At 36.0% G+C, this 23,638-nt stretch overlaps 1 protein-coding gene across 1 annotated transcript; it reads left to right on the top strand.

Moving 5' to 3' along the window:
* The first annotated feature begins 8 nt into the window (after nucleotides 1-8).
* kcnt2 (potassium channel, subfamily T, member 2) lies at nucleotides 9-23,017 on the top strand. Its single transcript, XM_057334906.1, has 29 exons — nucleotides 9-270; nucleotides 1,793-1,869; nucleotides 2,169-2,265; nucleotides 2,380-2,424; nucleotides 2,527-2,575; nucleotides 2,670-2,729; nucleotides 2,981-3,055; nucleotides 3,729-3,812; nucleotides 4,260-4,354; nucleotides 12,381-12,561; nucleotides 12,833-12,997; nucleotides 13,252-13,388; nucleotides 13,862-13,925; nucleotides 14,105-14,213; nucleotides 14,311-14,419; nucleotides 14,549-14,698; nucleotides 14,896-15,095; nucleotides 15,331-15,538; nucleotides 15,632-15,740; nucleotides 15,925-16,112; nucleotides 16,318-16,389; nucleotides 17,120-17,254; nucleotides 17,436-17,547; nucleotides 18,022-18,123; nucleotides 19,789-19,872; nucleotides 19,967-20,095; nucleotides 20,436-20,682; nucleotides 21,172-21,253; nucleotides 21,492-23,017. Exons 1-29 carry the CDS (start codon nucleotides 176-178, stop codon nucleotides 21,640-21,642), a joined length of 3,411 nt encoding a protein of 1,136 aa, XP_057190889.1. The 5' UTR covers nucleotides 9-175; the 3' UTR covers nucleotides 21,643-23,017.
* The last annotated feature ends 621 nt before the right edge of the window (nucleotides 23,018-23,638 follow it).

Consider the following 23,638-nt stretch of genomic DNA (forward strand, 5'->3'; position numbering starts at 1 on the left):
ATGCTGATGGGATGTCTTCTTGGCTTACAAAAAACAGATACAGTCGTATCACAGAAAGAAGGACAGAGATAGTGTGGATAATCGTTTTAAAAACAGTTGAGTAGGCTATACAGCACCAGAGACGTAACGAGAAGTTTGTGATAAATAAAATTGTCGCGCATTTACTTTGGAGAAAATGGCTAATGCTGAAAACAAAGGGGAAACTTTACCTCGTAGACACAAATTTAAGGATTTATTACTTGGAGAGCAGGCATGGCAAAACGATGGCAAGTAAGTGCTCGGTTCGATTTTCACTGTTGTTGCGCAGGAAACTTTACACATGTAGAATTATATAGTAGCCTATGTACGTGGTTTTGTTTTGTGCGTTAAGTTTTATGTAGCTTTGCTAGAAATGATTTGTTATTAAATGTGTCATGACAATGGAACTGAAAATAAAAGATTTAACATACATTGAACTTTTATCACACTATGGGTTAAGCTGTCACATATGAACTTTTTACAAGCTACATAAAACAAACATAAAGTCATAAAAAAACATTTTTTGGTTCATTTACAGAGCACTGAATCACAAAAAATTAATCAACAAAAAGAAAACGAAACATTTTTTAGTAAATGTTGGTTGTGTCAAAAAACAACACCAGTCTATAACTATATTATCTGACTGCAAAACTGAACTGGAGGCCGCAATTCCAAGGGCCTCCGCTTCTGGGACCGCACCTCTAGGACACTATTTTTTGGGACAGCGTCACCCGTCTATGGCGTCACCTACCGAATCGGAGTTCGGAGAACCGCAGTCCCAGGACCCTAGTTTTTGAGGACCGAAAAGAGTGCACAAAACAGTATTCCCACCCAATTCTAACTATTTAGACAAATACTAGGCTACTTTATTTCTTACAAGTAAACCTTATTGCTAACAGCTTAATGTTGAGTAATTATTGTGACTAACTAGCATAATATAACAAAACATCCAGTAAAATAAACAATAAATCATGGTATTGCCTTTTCAGTCACTAGATTAACCACATTTCAAGTACAGAGTGAAGACACAATGATGACTCATTGAGGGTAGATTTAAGATTGTGTATATTTAATAAAATAACAAATTAACAGTTGAACACACAAAACATGTTTATATGAACCACATTGATGCACCACTTCATTAATGACCAACTTCATTCAATTCACCAACGACGTTTTCATTGACTCCTAAAGGCTAAACTACACTACAAGACTTTTGCTCAGATTTTCAGTCTGGAGTGGTTGCAGAAAGCCTGTGCCAGTCTGCAGATTTGATCAGTTAGTGTGTTTCTATCTGAAACTTTCAAAAAGTCTGCAAGTGTATGATGTCTAGTTAAAATAATATATACTTACAACTCGTTTTACACCATTAGAAGCTTCTATTGTGGCTATATAGTGCATTCAAGACTATTTTAGCAACTCACGATCAACTCACTTCGGCTACATTATTTCCAATTAAATTTTTCACAATTGTTTTTAATGTTAAACTAAAGAAATATGATTCACACTCTTATTGTCGTCCATACTTCAGAAAACCACACAGATGCACTCGTCGCTTCCGTTGTCGCTGAAAACCTAGGGTCCTAGAAATGCATCCTGAAAGTGCAGCCTCCGGGTTTGCAAGAAGATGCTACTCATATATAAACTGTATAGCTACTACTTAATAATGAGAATTCCAAGTGCATACTGAAAAATACGGTTTCACTTTTAAAAGAGGGTTAACAAAATACTTTTATTTAATCCATAATTCTCATTCATTTGCTTTGGCTCATAGGGTGCAGGTTAAATACGCCAGTGAGAACACCCTCAAAGAACGCCTCCAGTTGTTCTTTATCAAGAACCAAAAATCGAGTAAGTGTCATTGCACTTTATTTTCTTCAAGTACATCGTCTAACTTAAACAATGACACTTCTGCTTCAATAACACAATAAATGTAATTTTGTTTTCACAAAAAATAAAAAACACTGCAGAATAAATAGCTTTAAATGTATTAACATTGGTTTAAATGTTTAAGTTTGAATATGCGCTACATTTGAGAGGTTTATTTTGTTTCAATTAATGCAAAACTTAAACTTGTTGAATGCATGTGACATCAATAGTTTTGTGCACCAGAAAACCATATCTGAAGTGACCTATGTTAAATTCTTCAGGTCTCAGGTTGCGAGTGTTTTATTTTTCCCTCAAGCTGTTGAGCTGCATATTGTACATAAGCCGAGTGCTTTACGACACCACACAGGAACATGCATGGTATCTATTCATTGCTTTCATTCATTTAATATACTGCTGTAAAACGTACACCTATCATCCAATGATGTTGCATTAGATATTTGCCTCAAAATATTGTATATCTTCCCTTCATAGCTTGAATTGTGAATACAAAAATTATACCTTTCTTGAAATAAACTGGTATGTATTTCTGAGTAACTAAAACAGTACAGTATTATATGATAATAAATATTTCTGATTTACTTATTTTCATGAATTTTATAACCTTATTATTGCTCTCAGGGCATCCATAATTTGGGTTGAACGAAGTGACGCGCTTTGGAGTGTACAGGTAAACAGAGTGTGACTTGGATTACCTTATAAAGTCATTCATAATAATTAAAATTTAATGTATGAGACATTTCATTCAGAGTTCTTTTCTTTAGTTGTCTGTTGCCACCATATGTCTGTTGCAAAGAATCCTACTGACGTATTTAAACTATAAGGTATTTTTTATAATAATTTCCTAACTAGTATTTAAGATCTTTCGTCTGCTTGCTGTGCTACAAAAAATTGTTTAATTAGTGCCATTAGAACAGGTGCATTCATGTATTGAAAACCTGTGAAGTAACTCTTCTCACTGTGAAACAAATAATACAACTAAAGACATAGACCAATTATTACTTCTATTTGTTCCACTCATCTAATGCAATCATCCGTGTTATCTCTGTCGTTTTTATGTTTCATCTGATCTTAGGGTAACATATGGCAGCAGGTTCTTCGAATAACGTTTATCTTGGAGATGATTGACACAGTGCCATTTTTGATTTCAGTAAGTATATCAATAAAAAATGGCACGCTAGCGCTATCAGGTTTTTTGATGCATATAGTGCAAGCTGCACACTAGGGCCTTAAAGGGACAGTCCAAAAAGGAAAATTCTGTCTTCATTTACTCATCCTTTGAGTTGTTCCTAATCTGTATAAATGTCTTTGTTCTGATGAACACAGAGAATGATATTTGGAAGAATGCTTTTAACCAAACAGTTCTTGGCCACCTTTGACTACCATAAATTACAATGGAAGTCAATGGTGGCCAAAAACATTTGGTTACAAGCATTCTTTCTAAATATCTTTCTCTGTGGTCATTAGACCAAAACAATGTATACAGATTAGGACCAACTCGAGGGTGAGTAAATGAAGACAGAATTTTCGTTTTTGGGTGATCTGTTCTTTTAAGTGACTTGGTGCTTAGGCCCTGAGACACCTAAAAACAAGAACCCTTATGAAATCATCATCCAATCCTGGGCAGCAGTTAGTGCATGCTCTGACATGTTGCGCTGGCACTGTACATGAACTGACTTTACTACAAACTCAAAAACTAAGTTTGATCAAATAAATGAAATACTAGATATGCGTTGATAAGGACTTGCTGTAAGCTTGAGTCGATACCTTAAAACAACTCTCCAATTTCCTCAAGGTTAAATAAGTATTCTTTATTGTAACAGATTTTTTACAGACCACTTCAGAATCTCTTCATCCCAGTGTTTCTGAACTGCTGGCTGGCAAAACGTGCTCTGGAGAACATGGTTGTGAGTATATTTTTAGTATATCAACTTATTTATAATTCTCTTTTAAAAAATGATGTAGTGTCATATAGACCATTTTGCAAGAAGAAAACAGCAGTGGTCCAGAAGCACTTCTTGTTTTGTTTTTTATATACAATAAAGTTCTAAAGATGTTCGTTTAACATAACAATTCAGTTCTAAATGTTTGTTGGTGGTATTTTGTTGCAGTGTAGCTGTGTAAAAAACTAAAACAGGCTGTGCTTTTAGACCAGTGTTGTTTAAGTCTGACGAATTAGTCAATAGGAAACAAAAACAATTTTAAAAGACCAAATGTAACGGTAGATGTAACTGTAACTGTACTTTTCTTTTAAAATAAAAAACAGACTTCTTTTAATAATAGCTATTATAAAATTATGCTCATGTCATTTTGACGACATTATCAACATACAATATAAATGGTTCTGTCCTCAGAATGACCTTCATCGTGCTATTCATCGGACACAGACAGCCATGTTCCATCAGCTCCTCATTCTCATCTCCACCTTTCTGTGCCTTGTTTTTACTTCGTAAGTCGTTACCATGTATACTCTTAAAAATAAAGGTACTTAAAAGTGGCTTTCCTGTAGCGCAGTGGTTAGAGCATGGCGTTAGCAACGCCAAGGGCATGGGTTCGATCCCAGAGATTGCTCATACTTAGTTAGAAACAAATGTAGGGTATAATGCAATGTAAATAAATGTAAATGTAAAAGGTTCTTCACAGCGATGACATGGAAGAACCTTTTTTGGTTCCACAAGAACCATTCAGCCAAAGGTTCTTTGAAGAACTCTTTCTTACTTTTTTACAATCTGAAGAACCTTTTTTCTCGTTTGACAGCTCTCGGTTCAGGGTCAAAAACAGAGTAAATTGCAGCTAATTTTCTGTGGTTTCCGCTTTTAAAGTAAGGACCACTTATCCACCACAAATGTGCTCATCCATATTCACATCCTTATTTATCCCTTGTGTGTTGCCACCCTATGCCCTTTTATATTGAGTGGCCCCAAAAAGTATTGAAGTCACTTAAAATACACCAAAATACAGATTGTGATCAGATTGTGGCGGTGTACTGCACCCTCCACTCAACACTCAGAGAGGTCGGCTGGCAAGACAATGCAAATACATGCAAAATACATCATGCAAATTGTATTTAGCACTGCGTTGGGCTAATTTGCATCCTGGTTTGCATCTTTTAATGAACGTAGAGAACGTAGCGATATCTCATATTTCCATGTTTGTCTTCTTGGCCATTATCATTTTTATAAGTCACCCTTTATGTTTGTCACTGGGTTTTGCAAATATCTAACCAATAAAAAGTATTAAAAAGTGCTTGTCAACTTTGACAACACAGTATGCAATCATTTAAAGACTAAAGTGTTTTTTTCCATTTCCTGAAAAACAGAAGGACGCAGACGATATGGAAATAAACAAAACTATACAATTAATTCTCAGAATTTCTCCTATAGATGGTTTCAAAGCAACAAGATAAAGAAAGTTACTGCGTAACTATGCGCACATTCGTGGATTGCCCTTAACTTCCGGTATACATTCGCAAATCAGAGTACCTATTTTTCAAGTTTAGCCAAGTAACGGTTCTTCTCGGTTTCTTTTGCTTGCTATCAAAAATAATCTACATTTCTGATAACAAGCAAAAGAAGAAATAAACTACATTTCTGATAACAAGCAAAAGAAGAAATAAACTACATTTCTGATAACAAGCAGTTATGAAAAGAACCGTTACTTGGCTAAACTTGTTTCTCCAATATTTTGAATTTAGACTGCGATATCAAGCTCAACCGCTAGATGTCAATGTCCCATACGGTTTTTTTAAATGCGACAAAACTACAGAAACCTTTCAACACATAATATTTTAAAAAATTAACATACAACAAAATTCAACAAATTGTTTATTTAATACAATTATTATACATTCAAATAATGATATAAATTATTATTAACATAAATGAAATAAAATATAAATATTATTAGACACTGATAAACACAGACCGGAAGTTAACTGCAACGGTCTATAAATGTTTTGTGGTTGAACCTTGGATGTGCCATTTTTAAGGTTAATTCGATTTTTAGATCTGCAATTGCCTAGGTAAAACATAGGCTATTTCAACAACAGGGTGTTTAAAACAGGGCACAGTGTTCCTAGTGTAAAACATGCTTTTAAATATATTGCGATTAATTTATTTATTACTTATCGTTGGACATGTTGAAAAACAGCAAAACGTTGAGTGAGTTGAGTGTTGTAGTGTTGCACGGTGTACCGGTGCTACGGTAGCATCGCGATGCTATAGCTTCAAAATACCCGCGATGCCTCTCTATTTTTTGAAACGGTAGTATCGTAGTGCCGTAGTTAATGTTGCATATGCGCATTAATATTTATTTGAACACTTACGTCTGCCTTTTTGCAGTGTTTATCTCCAAAATGAATGTGTGTTTTGAATGTCTAGGACGATCGAGTTAATGATTCAAATTGGCGATTTGAACGAGGTGGTTAAATGATTCACTAACTCAGTGGAATATTGACGCCACCTACTGGCCGTTTTAGTTCTGCATTTAAAGTAAGCCTAATATTTCCCTTTATAAAGACTGCTGTATCAATTAAATTTGTCCAACATTTGAATTAGTTCCTACGTGAAAAATGATCTAGTGTACTATTAGTATTTACTACTAATACTCATAGATACTAGTGTTTTTGAGTCTTATCATAGTAAATATTTAAGTATACTACAGTATTTATAGTATTTACAAATGACTAAATGTAAATGTATTTGCTACAATTTATCCAATTACTATAGTTAATACAACAACATATTCTATTGCAAAGTATAATACAGTTTATTATAGTAAATACAAAATGTTTAATTTAAATCTGTGTTTTTTGTATAGATTTGAATTATATGGCACAGCATCTTGTTACTACTTGGTATCGAGATACTTCAGCTGGTATAGTATCATAAGACATGTTTATGGTACCGTGACAACCCTAGAGTGTTGACCTCATCAATATTAACTTTCTCCATTATTTCTCTACCTCATCATATTTTGTGGTTGATTGGCTTGAAAGCTTTTCTTCATCTCACATGACTAATCCAATATTATAATAGCTTTGTGGTCAGTTTTTCATCATCAGAATACCACATACACTAAATGGTCACCATTATGCAAACCTAAGTGCATCTCCACGCTTTTAGAGCAGATTTTCACAAGCTGCCTGCATGTTAACTTGATGTCATTTTAAGTGTTAATGCAGATAGAAGGCCATTCACTGTCATTTCCTGAATCTATCATTTAATGGATTCCATTTTCTCATACAGTAAGCGCAAAGCGAAAGAAAAATCACGACGGAGATTTCTTCAGGGTCTCTTGCTAAATAACAATAAAAGTCAAAGGAGATAAGCTCGGGGAAGTCTCCTGCTTCTCAAATCAGATATTTCTCATGAAAAAAAAAGATCCACAGAAACACAACGATTTTCAAAGATGTCATACAGTGAGCTTAGATATTATATTTTTAGCTCCATCCTCTTATTGTATTTCAACAATTATCTCCATTTCTCTTAAGCAGTTTTTCCTTGTGTTTCATTGTGAATTTCCACAAGATACTTGATGAACAGCTAAGAGTTTGTCATACACTAAAAATTAAAGGTTCTTTGAGGAACCATTTGGGGTTCTTCACATTGCCACGCCGGCAGAACCCTCAGGGGAAACTCAAGGCACTGCTTCACGAAGGGCGGTTCAACAAGGAACCCTCAAGGCTTCTTGGGGATCCTTTTATTAAAATGGTCTGGAACCATATTGGGTGCTTCAAGGCACCATTTCACATTTATATTTGCTATTCACATATTTTAATAAGAAGAAATACTAAAAGCAAACACAAAGCAAACAGTTTATTGATAAACAACAACAATTTACATTGAATAAATATTCACAAAATAGTCAATATTGTACATTACAATTCTAAATTCATGAAATCAAATGTATAATTAATATTGTGTTGGTGATTTTGTTATAAATTAAAACAACATCTTAACAAAACTAACCAAATAATTTGCCTTAACTTTAAATATAAATACAGAAATATTTCAGGTACTTTGTACAAATGTACAATTGTAAAAAAGTCCAGCAAAAAAGTAGTCTCTATAGCAAGGCCTACACCAAGGTAAAGTTGTAATTTGCAAAAAGCAAATTCTTGCCAGCAAGAAAAAAACCAATGCTGTTCTCTCCAAATGGGTAGGGTTGGGTATCGTTTGGGTTTTTTCCAATACCGTTACCGGTGCCTAAACAGTAAAAAAAGAGTCACAAAACACCAGTGGATGACATTAAAGAACAAAATGTTCAATTAAAAATATTAAATAAAAATACACAACAAATTCACAGTTAAAGTGAAACGAGCATGTACACTAACATTGCTAGAAAGATGTTATAGTGTTTACTGTTTACCCTCCAGCTACAACTAAATGCTCGCCATAGTTGTATTAAATATGGGCAGAAAATGCGTTGAATATATCAACAGATTAAGTCCATTTACAGAGACCTCTACATTATATGTTAATATTTTAAAAACAGACAGTATGTATAATGAATAAGTATAATTATATGCCTATACATGTAGTCAGATTAAAAAGCTTGACAGACTGCATGTCTAGAGATCAGCGTTCCTTTTAACCATTCTATAAAATGTGCTGGATTTGTATTGTCTGAGGTTTCCTACTTTCGTTCACTTGAATGAGGGCAAATGTCTCAATCGACGGCTCAGTCAGCATTTAAGTGGCACCAAAATGAGGCACCAAAATCTGCATTTTGATTCGGTCCAGTTACATACATACAGTAGTTCCATATTGGCACCGGGTTTCGGTACCCAACCCTACAAATGGGTTTCCTGCTATTATCAGGTGGTGTGAGGATCCAAAGTCAAAATTATTTCTATAGTGCATTTCACAATTTTGTTTTGCTAAAGTAGATATGTATTTATGGCAAAAAAAGAACAGGAGCACCTGGGGACACATGGGACACCTGTTGGCCTTAGGTGTCCCAGGCAGTGCAAGGATGAGCATCAGGGTGGGTTGGAGCTGGGTCTGTTGGCCTTGGGTGTCCCTGGGAATAAGACAGAGACAAAAAAGAGGGATTTAGATAACGTCTCAAAACATTACATTTAATCATTTAGCACATCACAAATTGGTTTACAAATGTAACAATAAACAAAATATTACAATGCCTGGTAGACACTGCTTTGGTCTATAGTTAAGGAGCACAATAGGCTATTTATAGCAATAATCCACTCTATTCAGATTTTTTCATTGTCAATGAGTATGTTTACATGTGCAAATTAGGGCTGGGCGATGTGACGATGTTATCTTATATCGCCGATGTCTCGCAAATATCCCGATGTCGATTACAACAGACAGATACCAGACGATAATTGATAATAATGGAAGATACGCGTTATAACATTATCATGCGATGTAGGCGTTAGCGTGAACGTTAATGTTCATATGCCCAGGCAGTCAGTAACAGTGACAGAATTCTGGAAACGCTGTTTTGTTTGGTCAGTTGAAAGTGCTGCTGTTTTCTGCCAGTCGCTGCACAGATAGACCAAGAGAAAGACGAGCTGCGTCGGCAAAGCAAAACCTCACGCTCGCGGGGCTGTACCGGTGATCGAATTGTCCTACCCTGTCAGATTTTTCTACCGCAGGGCAAAAATTAATATAATCTAAACCACAGACAAAATAAACAGGTAGGATGATTTTACAATGCAAAATACCCTGTCTGATAGATAGTCCTACTATCTTAAAATAAACACATGAAATAAATTTACAGCGTAAATACCCTGTCAGATCCTACCAGCATAAAAGAAACATGTATACAGTAAAATCGCCAGTGTTAAAAAAGGTCAAATTAACACGAACAGTGTACATATAATCCACACTCTCAACACTGTGAGTGTTAATTTGACCTTTTTTAACACTGGCGATTTTGCTGTAATTTACAGCGCAACACCCAATCAAATTGTACTATATGTAGAATGATTAAACAACAAAAATACACTATCATATTCCCGTAGCAGTATAAAATAAACAGGTAGGATGATTTTATAGTGCAAAAAAATGACGTAACATTGATGTGCGCGTGCCTGGTAGGATAATCTGACGGGTAGGATGAAATTTCAGGACACCTGTAACATTTTTCTACTGCATAAAAGCTATGGTTTATCTATGCGCTTTACCTGATGAAAGAAGTCACTGCAACACCTGTGTGTGTGTGTGTGTGTGTGTGTGTGCGTGTGTGTGTGTGTGTGTGTGTGTGTTTGTTTGGCACTTGGCGGGTCCGGAACGAATTCCCTCCCGGTCCGTATCCGCAGATTGATTGTCTGCGCAACGTTGCATGAAGTCAAACACACCCGATATTATCGGACATCGTGATTATTTTAAAGTCGATAATCAATCATTTTTTTAAACACATCGCCCAGCCCTAGTTCAAATATAACAAATACCATAATAATAAAAATATTATAATAAATATAATACTTACCTTCTTTTGAAGCCTATCCCTGATTGGTTGACTACTTTTGACAGCCTATAATGCCTGGAACACACAGGAGGACCTCTCGAGAGCAAGAGTACCAAAGGATTCGTGGACGCACGGCACGCATTTTGAGTGCGCACACGCTCACTGAGCGAGAGGAGAGAAAATTCATAAGAGAGCAGCGTATAATTGAAAGCGCGCTTCCAGTTTTGTGCATGAGCAAAGGAAATCGTCGTGCGAGCGGAGAGATTCGCGCGCTCGTATGACAAGAATGCGCTCTCGCCTTGTAATAATGCGCTCGCTACATTTGTCATTAAAATAACGCCATATTATTTTGAATTCCCGCCTGTGGCGCGAGGGGACAACGGTGAAAACTCGTACAGGGCAATTCCCCAAAAATGTCAACCTAGCCATGAAAAAATTAAGTTTTTACCAGCGGTTTTTACTATGGTAACAGTACAGATTTTAACATTTGGTGTTTCAAATACCCATGTGAGATCTCTCTTCAAATTTGTAAAGCATTTGTTTTATTTTTAGTGCATGATTTTTCATAGTCAGGTAAGTGTCATTTTCAGGATTGTCACATCCATAACGCTACATATTCCTCATAAATGGACACATGAAAATGAATATAAAGTAACTATTTCATGTTCTATAAAGAGGCATCCCTTCTCCATTCATTGGGTATTATTGCTTCAGGATTGTGCATTTTATTTTACAGAAATCCTACAAAGTTTATCGTCTCCCAAAAACCGCTTCCTTTTTTTGTCACATCCATAACGCATGTTTATTTCCCTTTTTTAAATAGAATTTTTTTTCATAGACTGACATTTTTTGATGTTTAGACTCTATCAACAAGGGTTCAGTAAAATATAAACAGATGGTTCAATATAATTGTAACAAATTCATTCTCTGAGCATTTTTATGTCACGTCCATAACGCAAAATGTCACATCCATAACGCTGGAATTGCCCTACTGCCTCGTGCTGACGTGCCAGACAGATGTTTGATCGCAGACGGATCGGCGTATGACATCAAAGCACAGTGAGAGCTATTTGTGAACTGACTGCTCTGTATGCTTTAGAGATGCTATTTTGCCGTATGCTTTTTGTCATAAGGTGATCGGTCTGCGCAGAGCTGGAAAAAACACACATACCAACGAAAGCGCCACACGCCTTGACGCTGCGACATTGGGCCAACAGCGCCACAGTACTGTGGAGGGCGAGACTGCACAATAAACACACAGAGCAGCTGCAGTTTGTTTGGATGGAAAGCACAACAACGCTTACATTTTCAAAAGATTTCAGTGACTTAGGATCTACTTACAGAATAAAAATGTTTTGTCTCAAATTAATATAACATCAATAGTAAGGAATATAAAATAATTAAAAGCTTGCTGAAATCTTTCAAAATAACATTTAGCCTTTTCCAATCATGTGCATGATTTTAAAATGTTTGTTCACATAGCAGGGACCACAAACCAAACTTTGGACTATTCTTATTCTTATAAAACATCAAAATGATCAGACACTAAAAATCCCCATTTCATGCAGAATTTGTGGGGGTTCCTCTAGATACTGTCTTGTACAAGAGAGATTCTCCACCACCTACAAGTTTACAGATCTTACAGAACCATTTTTTAGAATGTGAGTTCCTTCAATAACCCGCAAAGCACTTTGAGGTCCCAGTGTAGTGAAAAGGTGACTCCAGAACTGAATGTGGGGTTATTCAAGAATCTTATAAGTTCCTGGAAGAATCACAAAGACTACACATGGTTACACCAATAACCCTATTATGAGAAAAAGAGCTTTGAAGCCCTTAAAATACGGTTTAAAGTTCTTTGAGTACACAACAGGATATTTGAGGCATGTCATGTCATGATTACATTTTAATGTGACTTTTATACTTAATAAGCCACCTGGACATAATGCATTCAGTCCCTAATGTTCTGCAAACTCAGCATGGACTTCTTTGTGTTGTGTTGTTAACATTTGCATTTATCAAAATATTTGCTCACTCTCCAGCATCTGTGGAGTTGAACACTTGCAGCGAGCTGGAAAAAAATGCAGTCTTTTCGACTCATTGTACTTCTGCATTGTAACCTTCTCTACGGTGGGCTTTGGAGACGTCGTCCCTGACATCTGGCCCTCCAAGCTGCTGGTTGTTATCATGATATTTGTGGCTTTAATGATCCTCCCTATCCAGGTAAATGGCTCAAACCTGCGTTTGATACTACAGAAAAAAAACGGGTTAGTATAGTTAGGTTTTAATTTCAGTTTTATTTTTCCTGAAATTTAGTTTAGTTTGTGATTGTGTTTCTTTTCGTAACTTTTGGAGTCATCAAAATTTATTTCAGTTTAGATTCAATATTACTTTTTAACTGTGTAACATGCTGCATTCTTAAGTATGTCTTTTAGGCCAGGGCATTTTGTGCATGATGACGTAAAAGTGTTTTTTTCTGTTACATGATGACAAGTGTGAGCAGCTGGCTTTCTTGTGGATGGAACGTCAGAAGTCAGGAGGGGATTACAGCAGGCAAAGAACTAAAAACGAGAGACACGTGGTGCTGTGCGTCAGTTTACTCAAAACCAACCTGCTGATGGATTTCCTAAATGAGTTCTATGCCCACCCCGGGCTTGAGGTACATTTTACAAAAATACCTGTTCCCATATAACTCCCTGTAACATAAAACGTAATTTAAAACATATATACTGGCCACTCTTATACACTATAATTAAAATGATTTAAAACTGTCTGTTAGACTCGAAAATGACAATCTGTCTCTAGCCGCTAAAGAGTTCATATAGACAGCTTTGATAAGAAGTGATCAGGTCATTTATTTCAAAGCACTTTAAATACTAATAGTTCTTACTGTTTGGTGTTGATGTCTTCTAGGACCACTACGTCATCATCCTATGCCCAACAGAGATGGACACAAAAGTAAGACAGATACTGCAGATCCCAATGTGGTCACATAGGGTCATATATCTACAAGGCTCTGCTCTCAAAGACCAAGATTTGATCAGGGCAGAGTGAGTTCAAAGACAATACAGAATGCTGTTTATGTGCCATTGACAGCATTTCATTTAATGCTAGTTGTATGTTTTGTCAATCATGTTGAGCCTGTTTTACACATCCGTTATACGTAAAGTGATGCAGAATATTGAGGCACATAGTATTGAGCTTTAACATTCACAGAATTTGGCTGCAGAAAAAGTTTGCATCAGATCTAAGCAGAAAAATCATTCATCGGTTTTTTAGTGTTAGAAGAATCTCATTGGTCACTGCCCATCTCTGAAGATCCACAGCGACTACCGGCAGCAATTTCAAAGAAGCCAGATTTTATCAGAAGATCGATAAGAACATTAACTTATAGCAGGGAGTCAAGTCGCCTCACTTGTAAATGAGTTATGTGGCTGAAAATCTTCCAGTGGGACGCCGTCTTTATACATTTTAGAGCAATAAAATCTCTCGGCAACAAAGTATAACCCATCTTTCCTCACAGGCTGGATAAAGCTGAGGCTTGTTTCATTCTGACTAGCCGTTGTGAGGTGGACCGCAATGCAGAAGTATGTACTCAAAACATTCATTCTTGATCAAAAACATTGCAAAATACACTATTTGTTATTATAAAGCAAGTATTGATTAAATTTTCAAATGGTCACGGGGTGTAAAGGATAGTTTATTTTATTTCTGTTTCTATTGTTTCTATAAATATTCCTTTTATAATCTAACAATTTTGTCTTAGGATCATCAGACCATTCTGCGGGCTTGGGCTGTGAAGGACTTTGCTCCTGCTTGTCCACTTTTTGTTCAGATTCTCAAACCAGAAAACAAACTGCATGTGAAATTTGCAGGTACTATAAAATGTATCTTTCGAATCCAAACCCAAACAATGTGATTGCAAAGAAACAATAGACTTTAACACAGTTGTATGTTGATATCTCTATTCAGATCACATTGTTTGTGAGGAGGAGTTTAAATACGCCATGCTGGCCCTGAACTGCATCTGTCCCGCAACATCCACCCTCATCACCCTGCTGGTGCACACCTCACAAGGCCTGTGTGTACAACATAGGGCACCCAAATAAGAAACCTAGTCGTTGTTTACTAAAAATCTCAATGTCATTTTCTGTTTTTCATATTCTGGTATTTTAAAATGTATCTTAATGTTTGTATACTGTAACTACAGAGAAGGTGAACACTCTCCTGACGACTGGCACACAATTTATGACAAATGTTCAGGTAATGAGGTGTACAACATTGTTCTCAAAGACAGTGTCTTCTTTTCTGAGTATGAAGGAATGAGCTTTCCTTGTGCCTCCTTCCACGCTTATCAAAAGTGAGTACATTAAATGTGCATAGCTGAGTGTTGCATTCAGTGTCATAATGCAGATTGATGAGAAGTTCAGAATATAAAAATGGCCTGTAAGCTTTTATTGCAAAAGCACTTTTTCATCCAAGGATTCCGAATCGTAGTACATCTATGAAAAAAGCAAATTCCTGGGATCACTAATATGTCTTACTCATCGTTTCTAGGTATGGCATCTGTCTTATAGGAGTCTGTCCTGAGGAAACTAAGAGTATTCTGCTGAATCCTGGCCCTAAGCACACCATGAAACCCTTAGACATGTGCTTCTATATTAATGTCACCAAAGAGGAGAACTCCAGCTTTAAGATCGAGTCACTTCGCAAAAAGATCCCCAAGAATCACCTCCCCCTGAGCAGTATTGTTACCAGTATGTGTCAGAATAATCACCTAATAATCAAATCTTTATCAAATCATTTTGTTTACTAATTTCTTATACTAATTTGCTTCTACAAACTTTTTCCAATTTAATCCAGTAAAAATGCTCGATTATTCCGTTACACAAATCTTTTGTGATATATTTAATGTGCATCTCTAAAAACTTATACAACAGTAATGTGACTTGTCATGCTAGTTTTCTGTCTAAAGTTTACATTTTCTATAAGGTACCATGGCCATAGACATCCAGGATATAGGCAGTCCATCCGGTATAGGTCCCTCTCTCTCAACTGAACCTTTAACATCTGAGCACAAAAGGCCAACCAAAGCTGCTCTAGACAACCCACATCCAACTACCTTTCAGACAGACGACCTGCCCAGAGATCAGTCAAAGAATCTGAGTCGAACTGTCAAAGGAGATGAATGCAGTGAAAGGTGATTTTTTTCTTGACGTGGGTAAGAAAAACAGAACTTTACTCTGTATTGTAAGCTAATGCTTAGTTTGATTTTTTTTAACTCTTATTTTAGCTGTTACATCAGGGGGTATCCCCCAAATATGCCCTACATTGGAAGTTCACAGACGCTTTGCCATTTACGGAAAGAAAAAATGTCTAAATGTTGTATGCAGCTGGTCAAGGTATAACAAGTCTTTACAGCTACAAGAATACATTTTTGTGGTGGATATTTTAGGGTACAATAATGGTGGCATTAGGTGGATAAATTACAAACATTTATTTATACATCAATTGTTAAATCTAGAAGCAGAATTTCCATTTATTTATATAAGTATTGCATTGCACATGACTGTCTTGTCATATCAGTTTCTGTCTAAGACTTGCAACCACAAAGACGATGATGATGATGTCAAAGCGTATGATTTGAAGAATAAGCTCATCATTGTGTCTGCCGAGACAGCCGGAAACGGCTTGTGCAACTTCATCTACCCATTACGAGCCTCATACAGAGCACAGAATGAGCTCTACCCCATTGTGCTACTCTTGGAACATGAGTAAAAACTTTAACTCCCTAATTCATTCTCCTTACAGAACACATTTTTACTGCGTTTATTTAACATTCCCATTTTTAAACATTTGCCAACGTTACATAAACACATTTCTTGTTTTTTTAGTATATATAGCTGTGCTTATCTGCATCTGTTTACATGTGATGTTTTATACAATGTGATGCTGTTTGAAATTTTTATTCTCTTTCAGGCCAGATGAAGATTTTCTAGACACTGTTTGTTGGTTCCCAATGATCTATTACCTGGTTGGATCAATTGATAAGTATGAGACATTAGCATGAAAGCTATGGCCCTTTCTATGAGCAGAACACAAAATAAAAGAAGGTCTTTTACCTTTAGAAAATGCCTGATCGCCAATCTCAAGAGTTAAACGTGGTATATAATGTGGTAATATGTGCTGTTTTATTTCCCATTTATGGTTTTTGAGGTTTGCCATCTTCGCGTATTATTCTAACAATAAAGTCAAATTAAATTAAACTGAGAACATGTATAAAATAAAAAATACAGTAGGGTTGCATAAGAATACAATTGAGATGGTTAAAACCTCTAGGGCGGAACCGGGCCAAAAATGCCTTTTGTTACAGTATGTCATGTCCCTAAAGGGATTGGTTCACCCCAAAATGAAAACTCTTTTATCATTTACTTGCTACCGTGTCAATCTCTTTTGGAGATAAAAATATATATTTTGGAGAACATTCAACATTGGTAACCAAACAACATTGAACCTTTTTGACTTCTATTGTATGGACACATTTCTCAAAATATCTTTTGTGTTCCACAGAAGAAAGAGTCATACAGGTTTTGAACAACATTAAATGATGACAGAATTTGTATTTGGGAATGAACTATACCTTTAAGAAATCAATTTACCTTGTTTTTGAAAGTAAAATATAGCTTTGAATCTTCTCAGCTTGAAAATATTAAGGCATCTGTACTGAATGAAAAGTTGCCTACCTGTAGTGGGTCTTTACTATGTACTATTTCTCTAATAGCCTGGATGACCTGTTGCGTTGTGGCATCTCCTTTGCGGCTAATATGGTGGTGGTAGACAAGGAAAGCACCATGAGTGCCAAGGAAGACTATATGGCTGATGCAAAAACCATTGTTAATGTTCAAACCCTATTCAGGTAAAACACTCATTTAAATGGCTTTAGTATGCACTATTATACAAACTAAAATATAATGTAATGTCATTGAGATATTGATCAATATACATAAGTATTTAGTAATAGGACACAAACACTTCCCTAGAAAAATTAAACTACTAGGCCTATGTATTGTGTGTTTTTGTGAATGACTCGCCTGTAGGTTATTCTCTGGCCTCAACATCATCACTGAGCTCACCCACCCTGCTAACATGAGATTTATGCAGTTCAGCGTGAAGGACTGTTACTCATTAGCATTCTCAAAACTAGAGAAGGTGAGCACACATTTCTAACGTGTTTCATCAAAACTTAAGCAGCGTGTCGCTACGGTCGGTTGAAGTTTGTATGAACTGACGTGGACGTACACGCTGCAGCCAACGTCGTTTTCATCACGGACCAATCAGCTGTAATCTCGATGTAGGCTCGATGAACAGCAAAATGGGTGAATAGCAACGTAGGACTACAACTTTTTTGTGAAAATCGATGTCGTCGGTATTAAACATTGACGTATATAACTATATACAGTATTATATTACTTAATTATATATTATATTGCTCAGGCCTAAACGAAATTAGCTCTAATCCACACATTTGATATTTGTATATAATTACGTAAAGGTATGGTGTAATTGTATCGCTCGTCATGTATCTAAAACAATTTTCTTTACTTTTGAATATCTCTTGAATACATAATCATTTGATAGGATTGGTCTTAATGTTTTTTACCTCTTCATCACCTCGTGGAGCAGAAAGAAAGAGAGAAAGGCACAAACTTATCCTTCATGTTTCGCCTGCCTTTTGCGGCGGGTAGGGTGTTCAGTGTTGGCATGCTGGACACACTCTTGTACCAGGTAAATCAAATCATAAATGCTATTCTCAAAATGTGTTGCCTTTTAACCTGAAACTATTTAAAATGCCTGCTAATGAACACTGGGTGGCGACATTATTAAGAACAGGAATTCCGTTTCAGGTTGTTTACCATTTTGTTAAAGGCTAATAAGCCTCTTTCACACGAGTCGGAAACTACGTCACAGCAGGGTAAAGCAACTTCCCCTACAGATTAAATCCCATTGTAATAGAATGCGCTTGTGTCATTTAAATCTCACGTTTATCTGTACTGTTTTTTTACGACAATAATCTATATTAAACATAAAAATTAATATCTGTGCATTTATCTGTTTTGTGCACTCGGACTGCTAATATTCATTTAAGTGTTTTTGATTTTATACATCCTAGCTCGCGTGTTATTTAAACGTGATTGCGTCACTGTATTATAAGAATTACTTTAAAATGCTGGTACACTGTTAACACAGAGTGTAACTCTTTAATATTTGTTAGTAAATAAGATGCCATAAACTGCTAAGGTAAGGTTTCTTTTTGTATTGTAATTAAATTATGATTTTTTGTTCTTTCATAGGCTACCAAATGTAAAATGTTAAAACTTAAATTGTGAAAACGCAATAGGCCTGTATGTAGAACTTTAAAATTAACCAAGGTTAAGAAATGCAAAGTATTACATTAATAATGTTTAACCAATATTAATAAATGAGACCGTATTATTAAATGCTTACCATAAACAGCTGTATTGTCCTTCTCCAATCTTTTAATGGGTCTCTTTCAATACTTCACATCTAATGTTCCTGAATAATCATGGTCTTCCGTTTATTTTAATATACTGTTTAACAATTAACAATTATTCTCTCCCCTATCACAGTAACACAGAGCAGACATAAAACATGCATATATAATGCGTGGCAATGATCCAAAGCACCCGCGAGTAAAACGTCTGATATGATATATTTTACATTTATTTTACAACATTTTTGATAATGTCAGAAGCATTAGCGAGACCAGACAACAGAAGACATTTTTTGAAATTTTCTGAAACATAAAGTGATGCGAGTCTGACGGAAGGGATTGGGTGATGTCTTTCCAGCACAACGTGCTGCCTTTGTGTACATTGTCTGGTTTGGTCGTGCATTATATCGATAAAGAACAAAATGAGACAGAGAACATCAACATTGGATTTATTATATGCAGTAAAAATCAGCAAGTACCTTCAGGTTGCTGTCCCATAGTACAAACCTTAGATTACCAAAACAGCAGTACTAGAGCCCCTCTTAGCTGCGAGGTGTTTTTAAATTAAGATTTTAACTTTAAACAGGCGGTAATAAGGTATTAATCTCGTTTGCATTATTTATACTAAGACATTTAATCCAGACACTCTTGTTAGACTTGGATACTGCTGTAACCGGAACATTGTTTACCCTGCGTCAAACGATGCGGAAGTCAAAAACCCGGAAGCGTGAAAAAGGCCTATTTATTGTTGTAAAATCCATTTCAAAATGTAAATGCAGTAATAGGGCCAAACATTAACTATGACATTGACTAGGCCATTAATCAAAGGTCTGAATTGTGGGATTAGAGCGCACACAAGGGTCATCATATTTATGTTTTAATCTGATATGCATACTCTCGCTAATGATTAATTACACTTTTTCAACATACTTTTGTAGTCTTTTGTCAAAGACTACATGATAACCATCACAAAGCTCCTCCTTGGACTGGAAACTATACCAAGATCTGGATATCTTTGTGTTGTAAGCATGATTTATACAACATTACAACATTAATCATTAAAAGAAATGATGCTTGTCTTTTACCGGTCATAAAATAGGGCACATTACATTTCAGATGCACATGACAGAGGAGGACTTGTGCATTCATACATATGGCAGACTCTACCAAACACTGTGCTCCACCACTGGAGACATTCCCATCGGCATCTACAGGACCGAATCTCAGACAGTTGAACCTCCTGAGGTTACTTTGCCATCAATAAATACTCAACAGATGTCCAAATGCTTATGAGTTATCAATTATGTTCACTAAATATCATATATGATGATCTTCATTAATATTAGTTTGTTTTGTAATCATTTTATTTAAAAATGTTTTAAATAGTGTAAACCTCTACTTTGTTATGATAGATTAACTTAAAAAAATTAAGAAATTAATAGACACCATGGAAGAGCTTACTGAACAAACTGATTTAAGTTTCATTAGTTTCTATTGTTACGGTCTCAAGTGTTTTCATACGTTTTTCATACGTATATATTTACTGCTTCACTCTTTAGAATTAGCCTTGTTCTTTATCTTCTAGACTCCACGTTCCCAGCTGTCAGTTAATGTGGCAGACTTTGAGGAGGTTAGAGACCAGGAGGAGCAGGGGTTTCGGAGAAAGAGCATGTGGTGGCCTTCACAGTTTTTGGGTCCGGGGCACGCTGAGCGCGATGTTGAGAGAAGCAGCCAGCAGCAAGGTCTTCTGCTTTCACTCACAGAGAGACAGGAGCTTACAAAGCTGGTCAAGAAGCGCATGGAAAACCTGGGGCTTTCCACAGGTGGATTGGGTGAGTTTCATTGGCTTCCTAAGCATCATATCAACACATCTGATAAAGAAGAAAAAAGCAATAGGCAGCAAACAATTAAAAACAAAATGTTATCTAAAATGTGATTTCAATGTGCCTTGATGCCCTCTTACCTCTGGATAAGGCAGAAATTGTATGGTTTCAGGCACACCCAAAGACATGTAATTATATGGTAAAATGTTTTTTAGACGTTTACGTACGTAATAATTTGTGTTTTCTGAAGCATGTTTGGAATTGAGTATCATTTAAAAGCACAGGGCCGATTGCAACAGAGCATCAGTAAATGTGTTTTTTGTCCCAATGTAGTTTTTGTCCCAATTAGTTTTTGTAATTTGCCCCCATTCACTTTCCATAGTAATCTTTATTCCTACTATGAAAAGTCAATGGGGGCAAATTTTGAAGTGAACTGCTCCTTTAAACAACTGAAATGCTTTCAATAAACGAAACATTTTTTTTCTCCTAATGCGGAAGTGCTGAATGAAAACCAGACTAGCCACTCTTATGTCCTTATCAACCCATCTCCAGATACAAAACTAGAGCGAAACGACATCGTGTAAGTCAAGCTCAGTTTGTTCAATTTCATTATAAAAGACCTCAACATTGTTAATGAGTAAATCTCATGAATAAAAGTCTAGGTCATTAACATTTTTATTTGCATTACAATAATCATTTATGTGGAAATCAGCTTAATTGTTATTTGATTTTGAGGTGAAATATTGCATGCATATACTATTTTTGAACACATCTTGACCCAGCAAAACATTGTACATTTATGAAACATTCTGTTTCAGATATATAATCCGCAAAGACCATCTCTCAGGGCTAAACAATGCCAACAGCATAAAGAAGGCAGAAAGAGGCAGACGGACAGGAGAGGAAAACAAAGTTGGAGAATCACCTCTGAATAAAGATCAGACTCACTTGTCTTGTTCTGCAATATAAGCAAGGATAACATAATGCTTAACTTAAGCGATGAAAGCCATTTTAGCAAACCTTTAAAGATTGCGTATCACAGGAAGTTTCTGCCAAACTCATATTAATCTTGAGTGCCTATACAGTAGTATTGCATACGTCATATCTTCGAAGAGTATTTAGTTTGATCAAATATATAAAAGAGATATACAGCTGTACGATTATTTCCGGAAAAACACGAGCTGCTAGAGGTGGGACTAGTGGGGAGAGTGGGATGGAACTACAGCACGAGCAAGCAACACATCATCACATCAATTATGCACGTACACACCGATTGCCAACAAAACACAGACGTATGACTTAGTTTGGCTTACCGCTTGCAGTTCATGTCCGGCATCTTTTAGCATAAACGATTTCCAGATCCAGCGTTATATTCACCATTTATATAACATCCATCACTGAAATGCCGTGAACAAACAGACACACCTAAACTTAAGCAGCCCATCTTGACGCATCGCAGATAACCTTGATGGTAAGCGGGTCTCGCTCGTCGGTTGGCTCGTTTCGCCTTTGTCTTGCCATGCTTTTCTGGGAGAATGACAATAAAAGGAATAGGATCCCTGTGATGACACAAGGATCCAGTATTAGAAAAAACTTTCCGAAACAATTTGGAGTGCTGGGCGAGTGTATCAAGTACTTAAATACTACTTCATACGTCCAACTCGTTTTTGATATTTATTAAGCACAGTTGACCATGTTAAGCATGAGAAGCCAGCACGTTTAACAGTGTAAAGAAGTCAGATTGCATGACATAGCATGATAGCTCTGCTTTAATGGAACGGTACTACAATAACGGCGGCGTAATATTATTAGATATTTATTAAGCACAGTGGCATCCAAACTCAAACATGACCAGACTAAGAAAAAGTCAGGTGGATAATAAATAAAAAAACAATGAAGGCAAATATGAGGTAGAGGACCGCAAACTGGATAGAAATTGTTATTCGATTTTAGGTAGAATTAAAATGCAACAACATTTTTATATATGTAGTAATTCAAAGAACTACTGTATGATAAACTGTGTAGAATTAAAAATATTACTTTCCTATTTGAGTCGTTGTATATACAGTATTTATTTTATTCAACAGCTCTTGTCCTCTATGATTCAACAAGAGTCGTTTCCTGTATTTAATACATTATATATCAGTTTTTGCTCATTTTCATCGTGTTCCAGTAATCCTGGAGCTGACATTATGTCTAGAAGTACAGTCTAACTTTTCAGTACAGAATTTTTTGTCCTTTTATCATTACTATTTATTTCGAGGTTTGCATAGCAAATTTTAAATTTGTTGTGATGTGTTAAATGTTTTCAACATTTATTGAATGCTGATGAACATGTTTACAGTTCTGTATATTAGGAAATAAATAATCATATTTAGAAAATTATATTCCTGGACTAATATTTATTCTATTGTGTGATTGGTGTACAGTTCTTTAAATTACAATTTAGTGGATTCCTTTTTTGGTCAATTCAGTTGCATTTTTGAGGAATATGAGACACGTACCTGAAGCGTCGTATACGCACCCCTCAAAATCCCCCACAGAGCCCCGGCACATAACAAATCCCAATTTAACCCCTGGTGTCACTGGGAGTGCTGGTGCCTTTCCAAGCATTTCAGGATGAAGGCAGGGAACAAGTCAAAAATAGTAAACATGGTCCTACCGTTGGAAATAGTTCTATCAACCAAAAACCAATGCAAACTTGGATGATGATCCAAAGGCTGTCTCCAGGTTTGTTACATCCTACACCAAAGTGAACAGAAGCTACACTCTTAAAAATAAAAGGTGCTTAAAGTGTTCTTCACAGCGATGCCATAGAAGAACCACAAAGAACCATTCAGTCAAACGTTCTTTAAAGAACCATCTCTTTCTTATTATAATCTGAAGAACCTTTTTTTGCCACAAAGAACCTTTTTTAAACAGAAAGGTTCTTCAGATGTTAAAGGTTCTTTATGGGACCAGAAGG

The sequence above is a fragment of the Triplophysa rosa genome, linkage group LG5, assembly GCF_024868665.1.
Source record: "Triplophysa rosa linkage group LG5, Trosa_1v2, whole genome shotgun sequence".
Classification (NCBI taxonomy): domain Eukaryota; kingdom Metazoa; phylum Chordata; class Actinopteri; order Cypriniformes; family Nemacheilidae; genus Triplophysa; species Triplophysa rosa.